This window comes from Brachyistius frenatus, unplaced genomic scaffold, assembly GCF_029030835.1.
Source record: "Brachyistius frenatus isolate BFR_SWC_R1_liver_20210118 unplaced genomic scaffold, ASM2903083v1 Contig_243, whole genome shotgun sequence".
NCBI classification, from domain to species: domain Eukaryota; kingdom Metazoa; phylum Chordata; class Actinopteri; family Embiotocidae; genus Brachyistius; species Brachyistius frenatus.
The window spans coordinates 65,192-76,713 of record NW_027210842.1 but is presented as its reverse complement, the minus strand read 5'-3'; the positions used below and the strand labels follow the sequence as shown (position 1 = coordinate 76,713).

Genomic DNA, 11,522 nt, shown 5'->3' with positions numbered 1-11,522 from the left:
ACCGTGCCCACAGTTTGTGGTGTCATGAAATAAATACTAAATGCTCTGCAGCGAGAATGAAACTACAAGTCTGAACTCTGCATGAAGCTGAGTTTCGTAACATCCTCAGTCGTGGCACCTCCGCACATGAAGTTCTATCTAAGAATAGAGATGAATGGAGGCTCTATGATTACATGAAGAGGAGCAGATCTTCCCAAAGACGAGGCTACAGGGGTTTAACACGTAATCAGCTAACCGTAGAATTATATATCTCATAAAAATAAAAGCATTACAGTGATTTATGTAATTTAGAGGAGTGGCAGAAAGTCAGTCAACTTATTCTGGTTTGTGTCGGGTTGTATTTCAATGTCCCTTTTTCTTTACTTATTACTTTTTATATTATGCAGGTTTGACTGCAGCTCAGCAGACAAAACAGGAGCAATGTGTGTTAAACAGATTAAAATGGACAGCTGGTCTTTCAAACTAATTTTATGTACTGTAACATCTTCATGTGAGTGTTTTGACATTTTACATCTGACTGAGGCCTGACTTGTATTCCCCTTTTGTGTTAGAAGGCAGGTCACTATGGAGAGATGACAAGAAATGAGCGAGTAAGGCTCAATAGCTCCCTCTAGTGGGGTGCATAAGTAACTTGAACATCAGTCTCAAAGGTTTTTGAATCTGGAACTACAAATCTAAAATAAAAACCTCCCTGTTGAATGCAAATATCACAAATCAGCTCCTAAAGGAGAAAAAGAGGTCTCAACAACATGAAAATGTGTTTAGTTTGGACACCTGAACGCAGATCTTCTCTTCTTTTGTCAAACGAGGAGAAACAGAACAAGATCGTCGTCCATTAAATCTATCATTTTTCTGAACAACGAGCTGACGAAAATCTACTCAAACATTATTTGCAACACTTATTGCAAATTCGCTGCTGTTATGAGTAGTTTTCATTCAAAAATATTGGCAGGTGAATATTTCGCATTGTTGTGTCGTTTATTTGTCACAACCCTGGTGTGTAAAGAAAGAAGTAACAGAACATTTTTGCAATGCAGCATTCTTAACCAGGAAGAAGTCATATCATGATGTTACCATGTCAGAAAACTAAGATCCATCTTGTCTCATATCACAATACCAATAAAATATCGATATATTGAATATCAGTTGCATGTTGTGGATTTGACATTCACCTTTACACCAGTTATTGATTGCTTATAGTTTTGGGTAAACAACTGATCAAAGAGGTCAAAGCTCTTGCACCCTAATTATAAGTAAATGAATAAATAAAGATTATCCCAAAATAATGTATGGAGTTCAGTAAGCACTAGAAAATCAGTTTTTTCTCTTATCTTTATTTTTGCATGACATAAATGTGGATATAACATGAATTGAATTTGATATGCTCTCTAGTATTAAGTTTGAGGCTTTCTTGTTCACACAGAATCTCAGTGATGGAATCAACACACAGCAAAGACCAAAAAAAAAAAATCCCAAAAATTTCAGCTTACAGAAATAGTAAAAAAAAAAAACAACCCACCACCACTGGTCCTCAGTACCCAGACAGCGCAGATGTGGTCGGGTACCGCTGACGGTGAGTCATGCACTTTTCCCTCTCGATGAACAGCGAGTGGGTTTTACAGTTTACGTCCTTCTCCAGCGCCATGCGGGACTCCTCCAGGTGGGACAGGGAGCCTCTGGCTTCGCTCAGCTGCTGCTGCAGAGACATTAGAGAGGCGTCGATCTGCTTCACCTCTCCTTCCAAACTACAAACACAAGTCACAAATGAGGACAAGCAGAGAAAGAAAGAAGATATGTTTTTTGGGGGGTTTGTGTGTGCATACCTGAGCTGGGGTTCATCCCTGCAGAGCTCCATGTTGGGTCTGAGGGAGCGCAGGTAAAGTCTGGACTGAGCGACTCTCAGCGGGGCCTCTTTATTGTGGATGGCCTGCTGCAGAGCCACAATGTTCCTCTCCTGGTCCCCAATTTGCTCCAAGATCTGCACATGTGATCATACAATCAATCCTCAGTCATTAAAGTCAGTTCTCCTCTCTGTCAGCTGGCCAACCTGTGCGAGCTTCATCTCCAGCTGCGTCTTGGCCTCACTGAGCTCCACGCAGCGCTGGCTGAAGGCTCGGTCCACGCTGGAGCACTGGAAGCTCAGATCCTCAGTGGTGTCCTGCAGCAGCTGCTCCACCAAGGCTCTGACACATGCAAACATCACTTTATAGCAAAGAAGAAATACGTACCGCAGCTTAAACATGACTGAACCAGTGCGTGTTGTGACCTGAGGCTGCTGCTGGCCCGCTCCTCCTGCATGGCCTTGGACAGGTTGTCCTGTGTGAACTTTGTCCACGATGAGGGGTTACACACCCTGCAGCACACCAGAGAGCAGAGAGAGTATCAAGGACAAAGATGTGGGATTGATTTCCTGTTTGCAGCCACTCGGACTCACTGCTCCTGCAGGGCGGCTGAGCTGGGATGGTGCTGCGTGTCTGGACTCGTGTTACTGTGTCTTCCGCTGCGGTCATCAAAGTCGTAGGCCCGGTACTTATCGGACCAGTCCAACTCCAACGTCTGCTTGGCCTCCCGGTTCATCCTGATACAAAAAAACACTCATGACGGGATGATAATTCAGTTCTGAGGTAAAACCTTCAAAAGACATTTCATACGACACTCACTTGATCTGATGGACAACCTGCGCTGTAGTTCTCTTCAGAAGAGCCTGGACGCTGCGGATCAAGTCCACTTCCTACCAACAGAGTCAGACTTCAGGTCAGTGCCCCCTGCTGGGTCCGTGTTCCTGTTCACACTCAAGTCAAGTCATGGTGAAATTCATGTCTGCAAGGGAAGTTTTGCTTGGTTGACTAATCTATTAATGAAGTAATTGTTGTAGCTTGTTTGATTTTAAGTTTTATAAAAGTTATTTATCTATTTAAAGTACTCAGAGTGGTCAATATGGTGAACTTCAATAAATCTATATTTTCTTCTGAATGAAGTTCTTTCTCCTGACCGGTGCTCACCTTGAGCAGCTCCTCCTCCACCGGGTCTCTGACCAGGTCCGGTCCCGGTCTTCTCGCTCTACAGCTCAGATTATCGCTGGAGATGATGTACGGCGTCTCGGTGACGTCCAGCGACTTCTCCAGCCGCGTCTTCACCGCCAGCAGCGCTTCTGTGTCGGTCAGCAGCTGCTCGATGTGCCGCTGCAGCTCAGACTTCCAGTGGTGGATGTCTTGGAGTCTCCCCCCCAGGAGACGTGTCCCCTCGGCCTGGGTATCCGAAGTGGCTGCCTCGGTGTCCTGGTACAGAATCCTGGACTCCCGCTGGACGCTGCGGGCTCCGAGGCGGTCGGTACCGGCCTGTTGAAGAATAGTATGGTAGTTGGAGTACCACTCAGCCGGGGTGTATTTGGCCGAGCGGTACCCCGCGGTGGGTGCGCCTGAGGACAGCTGCAGGACTCCATGCGGGGCTCCATGCGGGGCTCCATGCGGGGCTCCATGCGGGACTCCCTGAGCCACTGCTCTGCTGTCACAGTGCGGCCGTGACACTAAAACGTCCGAGCTCATTTTCTGACAATTTAATTAGGAGGAAAAACAAACAAACCGTATAAACTGATATGAGCAGATTTAGGCCCAAAAACCAAGCAGCCTCAGTAACAGCAGGTCGGACGGAGCTGGAGCCCAAATGTTTGTTTCACGTTGCTTAGTTACATGTTGGCAAGTGACTCATCAGCAAATGAACAAACGGGATTCAGTGACAATAAGAGAATAATAATGAAATATTTAATAGAAATTCAACCTTTAAAATACAGATAATAGAAGAGATCTTCACCACTAAACTTTTGTGCAGAATAATAGTTACTAAAACTCAAACCTCATGTTTGCAGACAAATGCAGAGAAATCAGAAATACTTATTTCAGAAATACTTCAAGCTTATTGGAGGACACCAACAGCACAGTTGTTTTCTTATATTTTGTTTCTTTTGCAAAAGATAAAATACATTTTGTTATTTAGCGAAACATTTGTCTGGAATATCTTCCAAAGACTGCAGGTCATTCAAACGTACTGTTTTTATCACGTTACAACAGTTTGGCTGATTCAGGTCAGAGGGACCATCTTTTGTTTGCTACATTTACCCTGAAGTTTTTTCATATTTTCCCATGGGACACGTGATCACATGTATCATACACTTGTGTTGTTTAAATGATTACTTATTTTACCAAAAGGTGCTTTTATTTTTGTTTATTTATTCACTTTATAATCGGTAACTGATATCTTTGGTATTTGTCTGAAGGGGTTACTTCAATTTGATAAAAGGAATGCAGATTGTTTTATTACAGCCATGAATATCTGCCTATATCTCATAATAATAAAACAACTGATTACAAAGACTGACAAAGCTTTCAGACTGGATCCCAGAGGGACATGAAGATCAGACGTCCACGTTGTTCATCTCTTAGTGGCTTCATGGAAACTTTCATTACAGTAGATTTCTTCTGTCTTCATGAAGTTTTCGTAGTCTGGTTGGTCTGAATCTACATCGTCATAGTGACCACAGGCCCGCTGCTGTTGGGAGATCTTCCGCTTGGAGAACATTGCAACTTTTTGATTTCCATATATCTGAAAAAGAACATCAAAAAACGATAAACAGAGGAGGGCGGTGACGCTGTTTGGAGGTGTTGCAGCATCCTAACAGGCTATAAATAATCAATCCTGTCCACCACGTCTGTCTAAAAGGACACATGATACTGTGACAGGTCGACTGCAGTCACGTGTGTGATGTGGTGAACAAACACTGTCCAGCGTCCACCAGCTTTGTACTTGTGTTTTCTTACATCTGCTGCTTGCATCACTTCCTCAGGTTTGTTTCTGTCTGTGAAAACTTCAGCTCCTGCAAACACACAGCATGACAAATGGTTGCACATTTATTTATATGCATATGTACATGCGTTTATGTATGCATAGATATGTGCATGCATATGAATGTAAAATGTACCTTTGCACTTATAAACTATGACCAGGGCAACTATCAGTACGAGCAGCGCAGTGGCTGCAGTTAGAATCAGAGAGAGGGCTGCACCTGGAAACCACAAAATACACTTCCTGAAACACACCACAAGCACACAATCATTTCAAGGACACAACAGCACAAATAGCACAAAATATCATTTTATTTCCTTTTTTATTGATGGTACCATTACGTCTTTTAACATAACTGCTGATATTGTCTTGAACTTACTGGAAACCAAAACCCTAACCTTTATCAAAACCACATTTTAATAATCCTACACACACACACACACACACACACACACACACACACACACACACACACACACACACACACACACACACACACACACACACACACACACACACACACACACACACACACACATGTACCTTTGAGATGTGTTGAATTAGCTGCTGCGGTGATGGCTACGATGGTGTTGCTCAGAGACACTGAGGGAACAAGACATTTAGCAACGTTATTTTTAACCGCAGTAGAAACTCTGATATTAGAACGAACACATCTGATTGGTTTATCTCGTCTGACATCACGGTGAGCATATTGCATCACTTCCTGTCTACAAACATTGTGACTGGTGTTACTTCTGTTATTTCAGCTTCTCTTCCTGAATTCTACATATCTAAATCTCTATCTATATATATCTATATATATATATGTAGCTAACTCTCTATCTATATATATATCTATATATATACGTATCTAACTCTCTATCTATATATATCTATATATATACATATCTAAATCTCTATCTATATATATCTATATATATACACGTATCTAAATCTCTATCTATATATATATCTATATATATACGTATCTAAATCTCTATCTATATATATATCTATATATATACGTATCTAACTCTCTATCTATATATATCTATATATATACATATCTAAATCTCTATCTATATATATCTATATATATATGTATCTAACTCTCTATCTATATATATATATCTATATATATACACGTATCTAACTGTCTATCTATATATATCTATATACTGTATATACATATCTAAATCTCTATCTATATATATCTATATATATACGTATCTAACTCTCTATCTATATATATATCTATATATATACACGTATCTAACTCTCTATCTATATATATATCTATATATATATACGTATCTAACTCTCTATCTATATATATATCTATATATATACGTATCTAACTCTCTATCTATATATATATCTATATATATACACGTATCTAACTCTCTATCTATATATATATATATATATATATATATATATATATATATATACGTATCTAAATCTCTCCACTTCTTCTGATCTCAAGTTAAAACTCACGTTTGCTCTTCTTGAACAATTCTCCTGTTAAATCTTTGACCAACGTTCACTAACTTGGTGTTTTACTGCTGTTAGCTTAGCAGTTAGCAACGTCTTCCCTCTCTCCCTCCTCCTCTTCTGGTTTTTCCTGCTGTTACATGTTTAGTTACAACCCTGCTTCCTTTAATGAGGAGGAGGAGGAGGGGGAGGAGGGGGAGGAGGGGGAGGAGGAGGAGTGTAGTTAGGGCTCTGGAGGCCAGGGTCACCGAGGAGGAGGAGGAGGAAGGGGAGGAGGAAGGGGAGGAGGAGTGTAGTTAGGGCTCTGGAGGCCAGGGTCACCGAGGAGGAGGAGGAGGAGGAAGGGGAGGAGGAAGGGGAGGAGGAGTGTAGTTAGGGCTCTGGAGGCCAGGGTCACCGAGGAGGAGGAGGAGGAGGAGGAGGAAGGGGAGGAGGGGGAGGAGGAGGAGTGTAGTTAGGGCTCTGGAGGCCAGGGTCACCGAGGAGGAGGAGGAGGAGGAGGGGGAGGAGGAAGAGGAGGAGTGTAGTTAGGGCTCTGGAGGCCAGGGTCACCGAGGAGGAGGGGGAGGAGGGGGAGGAGGAGGAAGGGGAGGAGGAGTGTAGTTAGGGCTCTGGAGGCCAGGGTCACCGAGGAGGAGGAGGAGGAGGAGGGGGGAGTAGGAGGAGGAGGGGGAAGAGGAGGACGAGGAAGGGGAGGAGGAGCGTAGTTAGGGCTCTGGAGTCCAGGGTCACCGAGGAGGAGGAGGAGGAGGGGGAGGAGGGGGAGGAGAGGGAGGAGGATGAGGAAGGGGAGGAAGGGGAGGAGGAGCGTAGTTAGGGCTCTGGAGGTCAGGGTCACCGAGGAGGAGGAGGAGGAGGAGGGGGAAGGGGAGGAGGAGGAGTGTAGTTAGGGCTCTGGAGGCCAGGGTCACCAAGGAGGAGGAGGAGGAGGGGGAGGAGGAGGAGGAGGGGGAGGAGGAGGAGGAGGGGGGAGGAGTAGGAGTGTAGTTAGGGCTCTGGAGGCCAGAGTCACCGAGGAGGAGGAGGAGGAGGAGGAAGGGGAGGAGGAGTGTAGTTAGGGCTCTGGAGGCCAGGGTCACCGAGGAGGAGGGGGAGGAGGAGGAGTGTAGTTAGGGCTCTGGAGGCCAGGGTCACCGAGGAGGAGGAGGAGGAGGGGGAGGAGAAGGAGAAGGAGGAGGAGGGGGAGGAGGAAGGGGAGGAGGGGGAGGAGGAGGAGTGTAGTTAGGGCTCTGGAGGCCAGGGTCACCGAGGAGGAGGAGGAGGAGGGGGAGGAGGAGGAGAAAGAGGGGGAGGAGGAGGACGAAGGGGAGGAGGGGGAGGAGGAGGAGTGTAGTTAGGGCTCTGGAGGCCAGGGTCACCGAGGAGGAGGAGGAGGAGGGGGAGGAGGAGGAGGAAGGGGAGGAGGAGCGTAGTTAGGGCTCTGGAGGCCAGGGTCACCGAGGAGGAGGAGGAGGAGGGGGAGGAGGAGGGGGAAGGGGAGGAGGGGGAGGAGGAGGAGTGTAGTTAGGGCTCTGGAGGCCAGAGTCACCGAGGAGGAGGAGGAGGAGGAGGGGGAGGAGGAAGAGGAGGAGTGTAGTTAGGGCTCTGGAGGCCAGGGTCACCGAGGAGGAGGGGGAGGAGGGGGAGGAGGAGGAAGGGGAGGAGGAGTGTAGTTAGGCAGCAGGCTGCTGATGACGTTTCCACTCAGACTTGAACCTCTCTGCTCTATTTCTTAACCTTTATATTTCAGAGTCATGAAGCAGCAGCTGCAGGACTCAAACCCTCCGTCTCACCTACTGACAGATGAATGTTGGTGTAGTTCCCGGCACCCCACCGGGAGTCTGAACCACACCAGTATGTCCCGGCATCACCGGCCTCCAGCTGTGCGACAGTCACCAGGAAGGAGTGGAGAGAAATGTCATCCTGCAGCATGAACCTGCTGGCAATCGTCACCACGTCGGTACAGTTGTTGCGCTCGTCTCCTTTACACACGAACTTCCTGTTGTCCACGTGTTGCGCTGGATAAGGACACTGCAAAGTTACTGGATTTCCCACAATGCCACTCACGTGCTTTGACTTCACACAGCACCACTCTGTCAGACAGAAAGAGCAGAATTATTTAAAATGGGATGACACTGTCTCCAGTGGAAATACATGTGTCTTTAACTTTCTGTAAATATTTGTAGTTATTATTAGAAATTATGCAGGTGTAACATTTTCTCAATATCGGTTGAAACTGGCTAAATCAGACTTCACTAAAACAGTAAGAGGTATAACTTTGACCTCTCACCTTTGACCTCCAGCTCAACAGCAGTGAAAACATCCAGTCCGGTGTTTGTGTGGACGCCACAAAGGTACGACCCAGAATCCTTCAGGGTCAGAGCGGTGACCGTCACTGTGAACATTCTCGCCAGCTTGTCATCAGTAAGTGTGAAGCGTGTGTTTGCTTTGCTGTCGGAGGTGCTGAGCGCCCGCTGCAGACACGTGGACGGCTGCGTTCCTTTGCACAGGTACTTCCTGTTGTTATGGTTCTCAGACTCATATGGACACCCGATGGACACCGAACCTTCCTCGTAACTTTGGATTTGAACCACGTTGTCACAGCAGCTGTCTGTGAAGAACATAAATCAAATCAGAGGACACATGTTCCAACTCACATCTTAAACTAAAATATTCATTTACTTCTTCAAAACCTTTTAACATTGTAAATTCTTTTTGGAGCATCTAAGACTTGGATGAGGGATTTAAATGTTTTTATTTCATGTATTTGTTGCATTTATTTATTCTGGCTCGATTTATGTGTTATCTGTTATGTTGAATAGGATCTTAAAGAGGATTGAACACCGAGTGTTGAATTTACAGTAAAAAACAAAAAAAACAGGTTTGCCTGTATTAGTTTTGTTTGATTCTTGTAATCATTGAAAACACAATCTATACTTCTTTATTTATTCCTCACATTTGTCTGCTTGTTTGTTTGAATTTGACTTGACAACTGTATGAATTGAATGGAGACACTGAGTGTATTTTCTGACCTGGTTTGACTTCCAGCTTTACTTCAGTGTAGATGTCCGTTCCATCCCTGCTCACACCACACCAGTATTTCCCAGCATCCATAAGGAGAAGATCAGAGATGGTGGCTGTGAAGACTCGTGTCATTTTGTCATCGTGGATGGAGTATTTGTTCTTCCTTGTTTCTGGTGTCATTATAAGAACATCACTGTTTCCACAGTTGCCCTTGCAAAGGTACTTCTCGTAAGACTCATAACCATGAGCATAAGAACAGGAAACATTGATGTGTCGGCCCTCATATCCGAACAGGAGGATCAGCCCGGCAGCACCGGCCACACAACTCACAGAAACTGAGAAAGACAACATGAATAAGATGGCAGGTTTATGGTGGCATACAAAAATGTACAGCCAAGACCAATAAGAAGCTCTGGAATTCTTCTATTAATCTTCAAAGTCTATTTACTTATTTAATGTGAAGAACTTACTGCAGAGGACGAACAGCTGGCTCTGAAGGCTCCACATCTTCCTTCTATTTCTAAGAAACAGAAACTCTGAGAGGAAGTGTTTTGACCATGAAAAATGTTGATACTTTCACTTCCGCAAGAAGATCACTAATTTTAAACTATTACAGTTACATCCGTTGCCATAGATTAATCTTGTTTCCTGTGAACACTTTGTTCTAAATTAGTAAGAGGAACGTCTGAGATGTATTTAATCTCAGTGTAAAAGACTGGCTGCTACAACACAAATAAATTCAGGTCTTTTTAGGTCATTTTTGATAAATTCATCGTGCACTATTTTTTAAGTACAAATATTCCCTCTTTGTTGATATACAGTAGCTGGTAAGTTTGCCAAAGCACTTCATTCTGCTGCCACAGAGGGGCAGTCTAACCTAACGTTGTGAGGTACATCATTCAAGAAAGCAACAGGATATTATGATATATAGTAATATAAATAATATAAAGTTAATTAACTGGTTAAAAGTGGCACGATTACATTTCCAGGTCATTTTTCTTACAATAAAAAAGAGAATTTATAAAATGTATAAAGAAAAATAGGATATACACTATATAATAGATATTTTTCAGAATGTATACAATTATCGATGCAAATTTGATTTATATATTTTTCAGACTTTGTGGAGCTTTTTGAAAGTGAAGAATTATTTAAAGTACATAGCTGCATTCAATATTTAAAGATGTATAACTCAGTTTTGCCTTGAAATTTTATTTCACAAAATTCATGTTTTTTAATTAGCTTTTTTGGGGGGATATTTTTTATTATTATTTATTTATTTAGCAAATTTTTCACCTGTGCACCAAACGCAATTCTTTTTATTAGTGACTTATTAGAACTTAATAGAACAAGTCACTGTTCTGATTAAATTCCTGAAAACATTTACACCCAACATCTGCTGACTACAATTAAAAGTATAATGTATTTGTTTATTATTTGGTTGATATGTGAACTTCAGTAAGTGCATCAGTCTTTATAAAGATTCACCACTTGTTGTATTCTCTGGATCTACTGTACAAACCAGACATACTTACAACCTCAAATATTGTGCCACCATGTAAAAGTACTGACCCCACCCTGACCAGTGCATTATAACATGCCAGTGGTGGTCTACAGTATGTGGGTGTATTTTCCCTGAGCTCAGCCATCCAGCCGACTGCTCAGCTGTGCCTTTCACATACTGCAGCACAAACTGTTTCCATATCTAACACACAAAGGTTAACATTAAGACCCCTGTGTAGAGGGATAAGTGTGTCCCGAATTAACGAGGATGCCAAGGCGAGCTGGACCATTGCCAAGGTGGGTTGCCAGGGGGTGCTGGGTGTTGCTATGGCGGGTTGCCAGGGCGGGTTAGGTTTCTGCAGTGTGGCATGTTTGCATGTCGGCAGTGCGCAAGGCGTGTGTGCTGTGGTCCTCTCAAACTACATCCCAAGACAGACACGCATCTATACACACACACACACGCACACACACACACACACACACACACACACACACACACACACACACACACACACACACACACACACACACACACACACACACACACACACACACACACACACACTCCTTAGTATGTGTATGTGTGTTATATATAGGCGACCCTCTCAGGTCTGTAGGATCTTAAACCTTCATGCTATGTGTTAATGCCTCCCTCTATATCTTACCATGTTACTGTCTCACTT

At 43.8% G+C, this 11,522-nt stretch overlaps 2 protein-coding genes across 2 annotated transcripts; both read right to left on the bottom strand.

The window, feature by feature from the left end:
* Positions 1 to 1,314: 1,314 nt before the first annotated feature.
* tekt4 (tektin 4) lies at positions 1,315 to 3,608 on the bottom strand. The gene is made up of 7 exons (XM_069720499.1): positions 3,003 to 3,608; positions 2,661 to 2,731; positions 2,435 to 2,578; positions 2,267 to 2,353; positions 2,048 to 2,183; positions 1,824 to 1,978; positions 1,315 to 1,745 (listed from the first exon to the last, which is right to left on the bottom strand). The coding sequence occupies exons 1-7, from the start codon at positions 3,543 to 3,545 to the stop codon at positions 1,532 to 1,534; spliced, it is 1,350 nt and encodes a 449-aa protein (XP_069576600.1). The 5' UTR covers positions 3,546 to 3,608; the 3' UTR covers positions 1,315 to 1,531.
* A 135-nt stretch (positions 3,609 to 3,743) lies between these two features.
* Positions 3,744 to 9,843, bottom strand: LOC138633970 (polymeric immunoglobulin receptor-like). Its single transcript, XM_069720531.1, has 8 exons — positions 9,807 to 9,843; positions 9,345 to 9,671; positions 8,603 to 8,923; positions 8,106 to 8,405; positions 5,383 to 5,442; positions 4,976 to 5,059; positions 4,815 to 4,870; positions 3,744 to 4,599 (listed from the first exon to the last, which is right to left on the bottom strand). The coding sequence occupies exons 1-8, from the start codon at positions 9,841 to 9,843 to the stop codon at positions 4,429 to 4,431; spliced, it is 1,356 nt and encodes a 451-aa protein (XP_069576632.1). The 3' UTR covers positions 3,744 to 4,428.
* Positions 9,844 to 11,522: the final 1,679 nt, after the last annotated feature.

Excerpts from the sequence above, each read along its gene's own strand:
- tekt4 (XM_069720499.1), bottom strand. The coding sequence starts at position 3,545 with ATGAGCTCGGACGTTTTAGTGTCACGGCCGCACTGTGACAGCAGAGCA. Across the intron at positions 2,354-2,434 it reads TCAGCCGCCCTGCAGGAGCA|GGTGTGTAACCCCTCATCGT; the intron begins GTGAGTCCGAGT and ends GGTGTGCTGCAG. Across the intron at positions 1,979-2,047 it reads TGGAGATGAAGCTCGCACAG|ATCTTGGAGCAAATTGGGGA; the intron begins GTTGGCCAGCTG and ends TCACATGTGCAG.
- LOC138633970 (XM_069720531.1), bottom strand. The coding sequence starts at position 9,843 with ATGTGGAGCCTTCAGAGCCAGCTGTTCGTCCTCTGCA. Across the intron at positions 9,672-9,806 it reads CCAGCTGTTCGTCCTCTGCA|TTTCTGTGAGTTGTGTGGCC; the intron begins GTAAGTTCTTCA and ends TGTCTTTCTCAG. Across the intron at positions 4,871-4,975 it reads CATAGTTTATAAGTGCAAAG|GAGCTGAAGTTTTCACAGAC; the intron begins GTACATTTTACA and ends GTGTGTTTGCAG.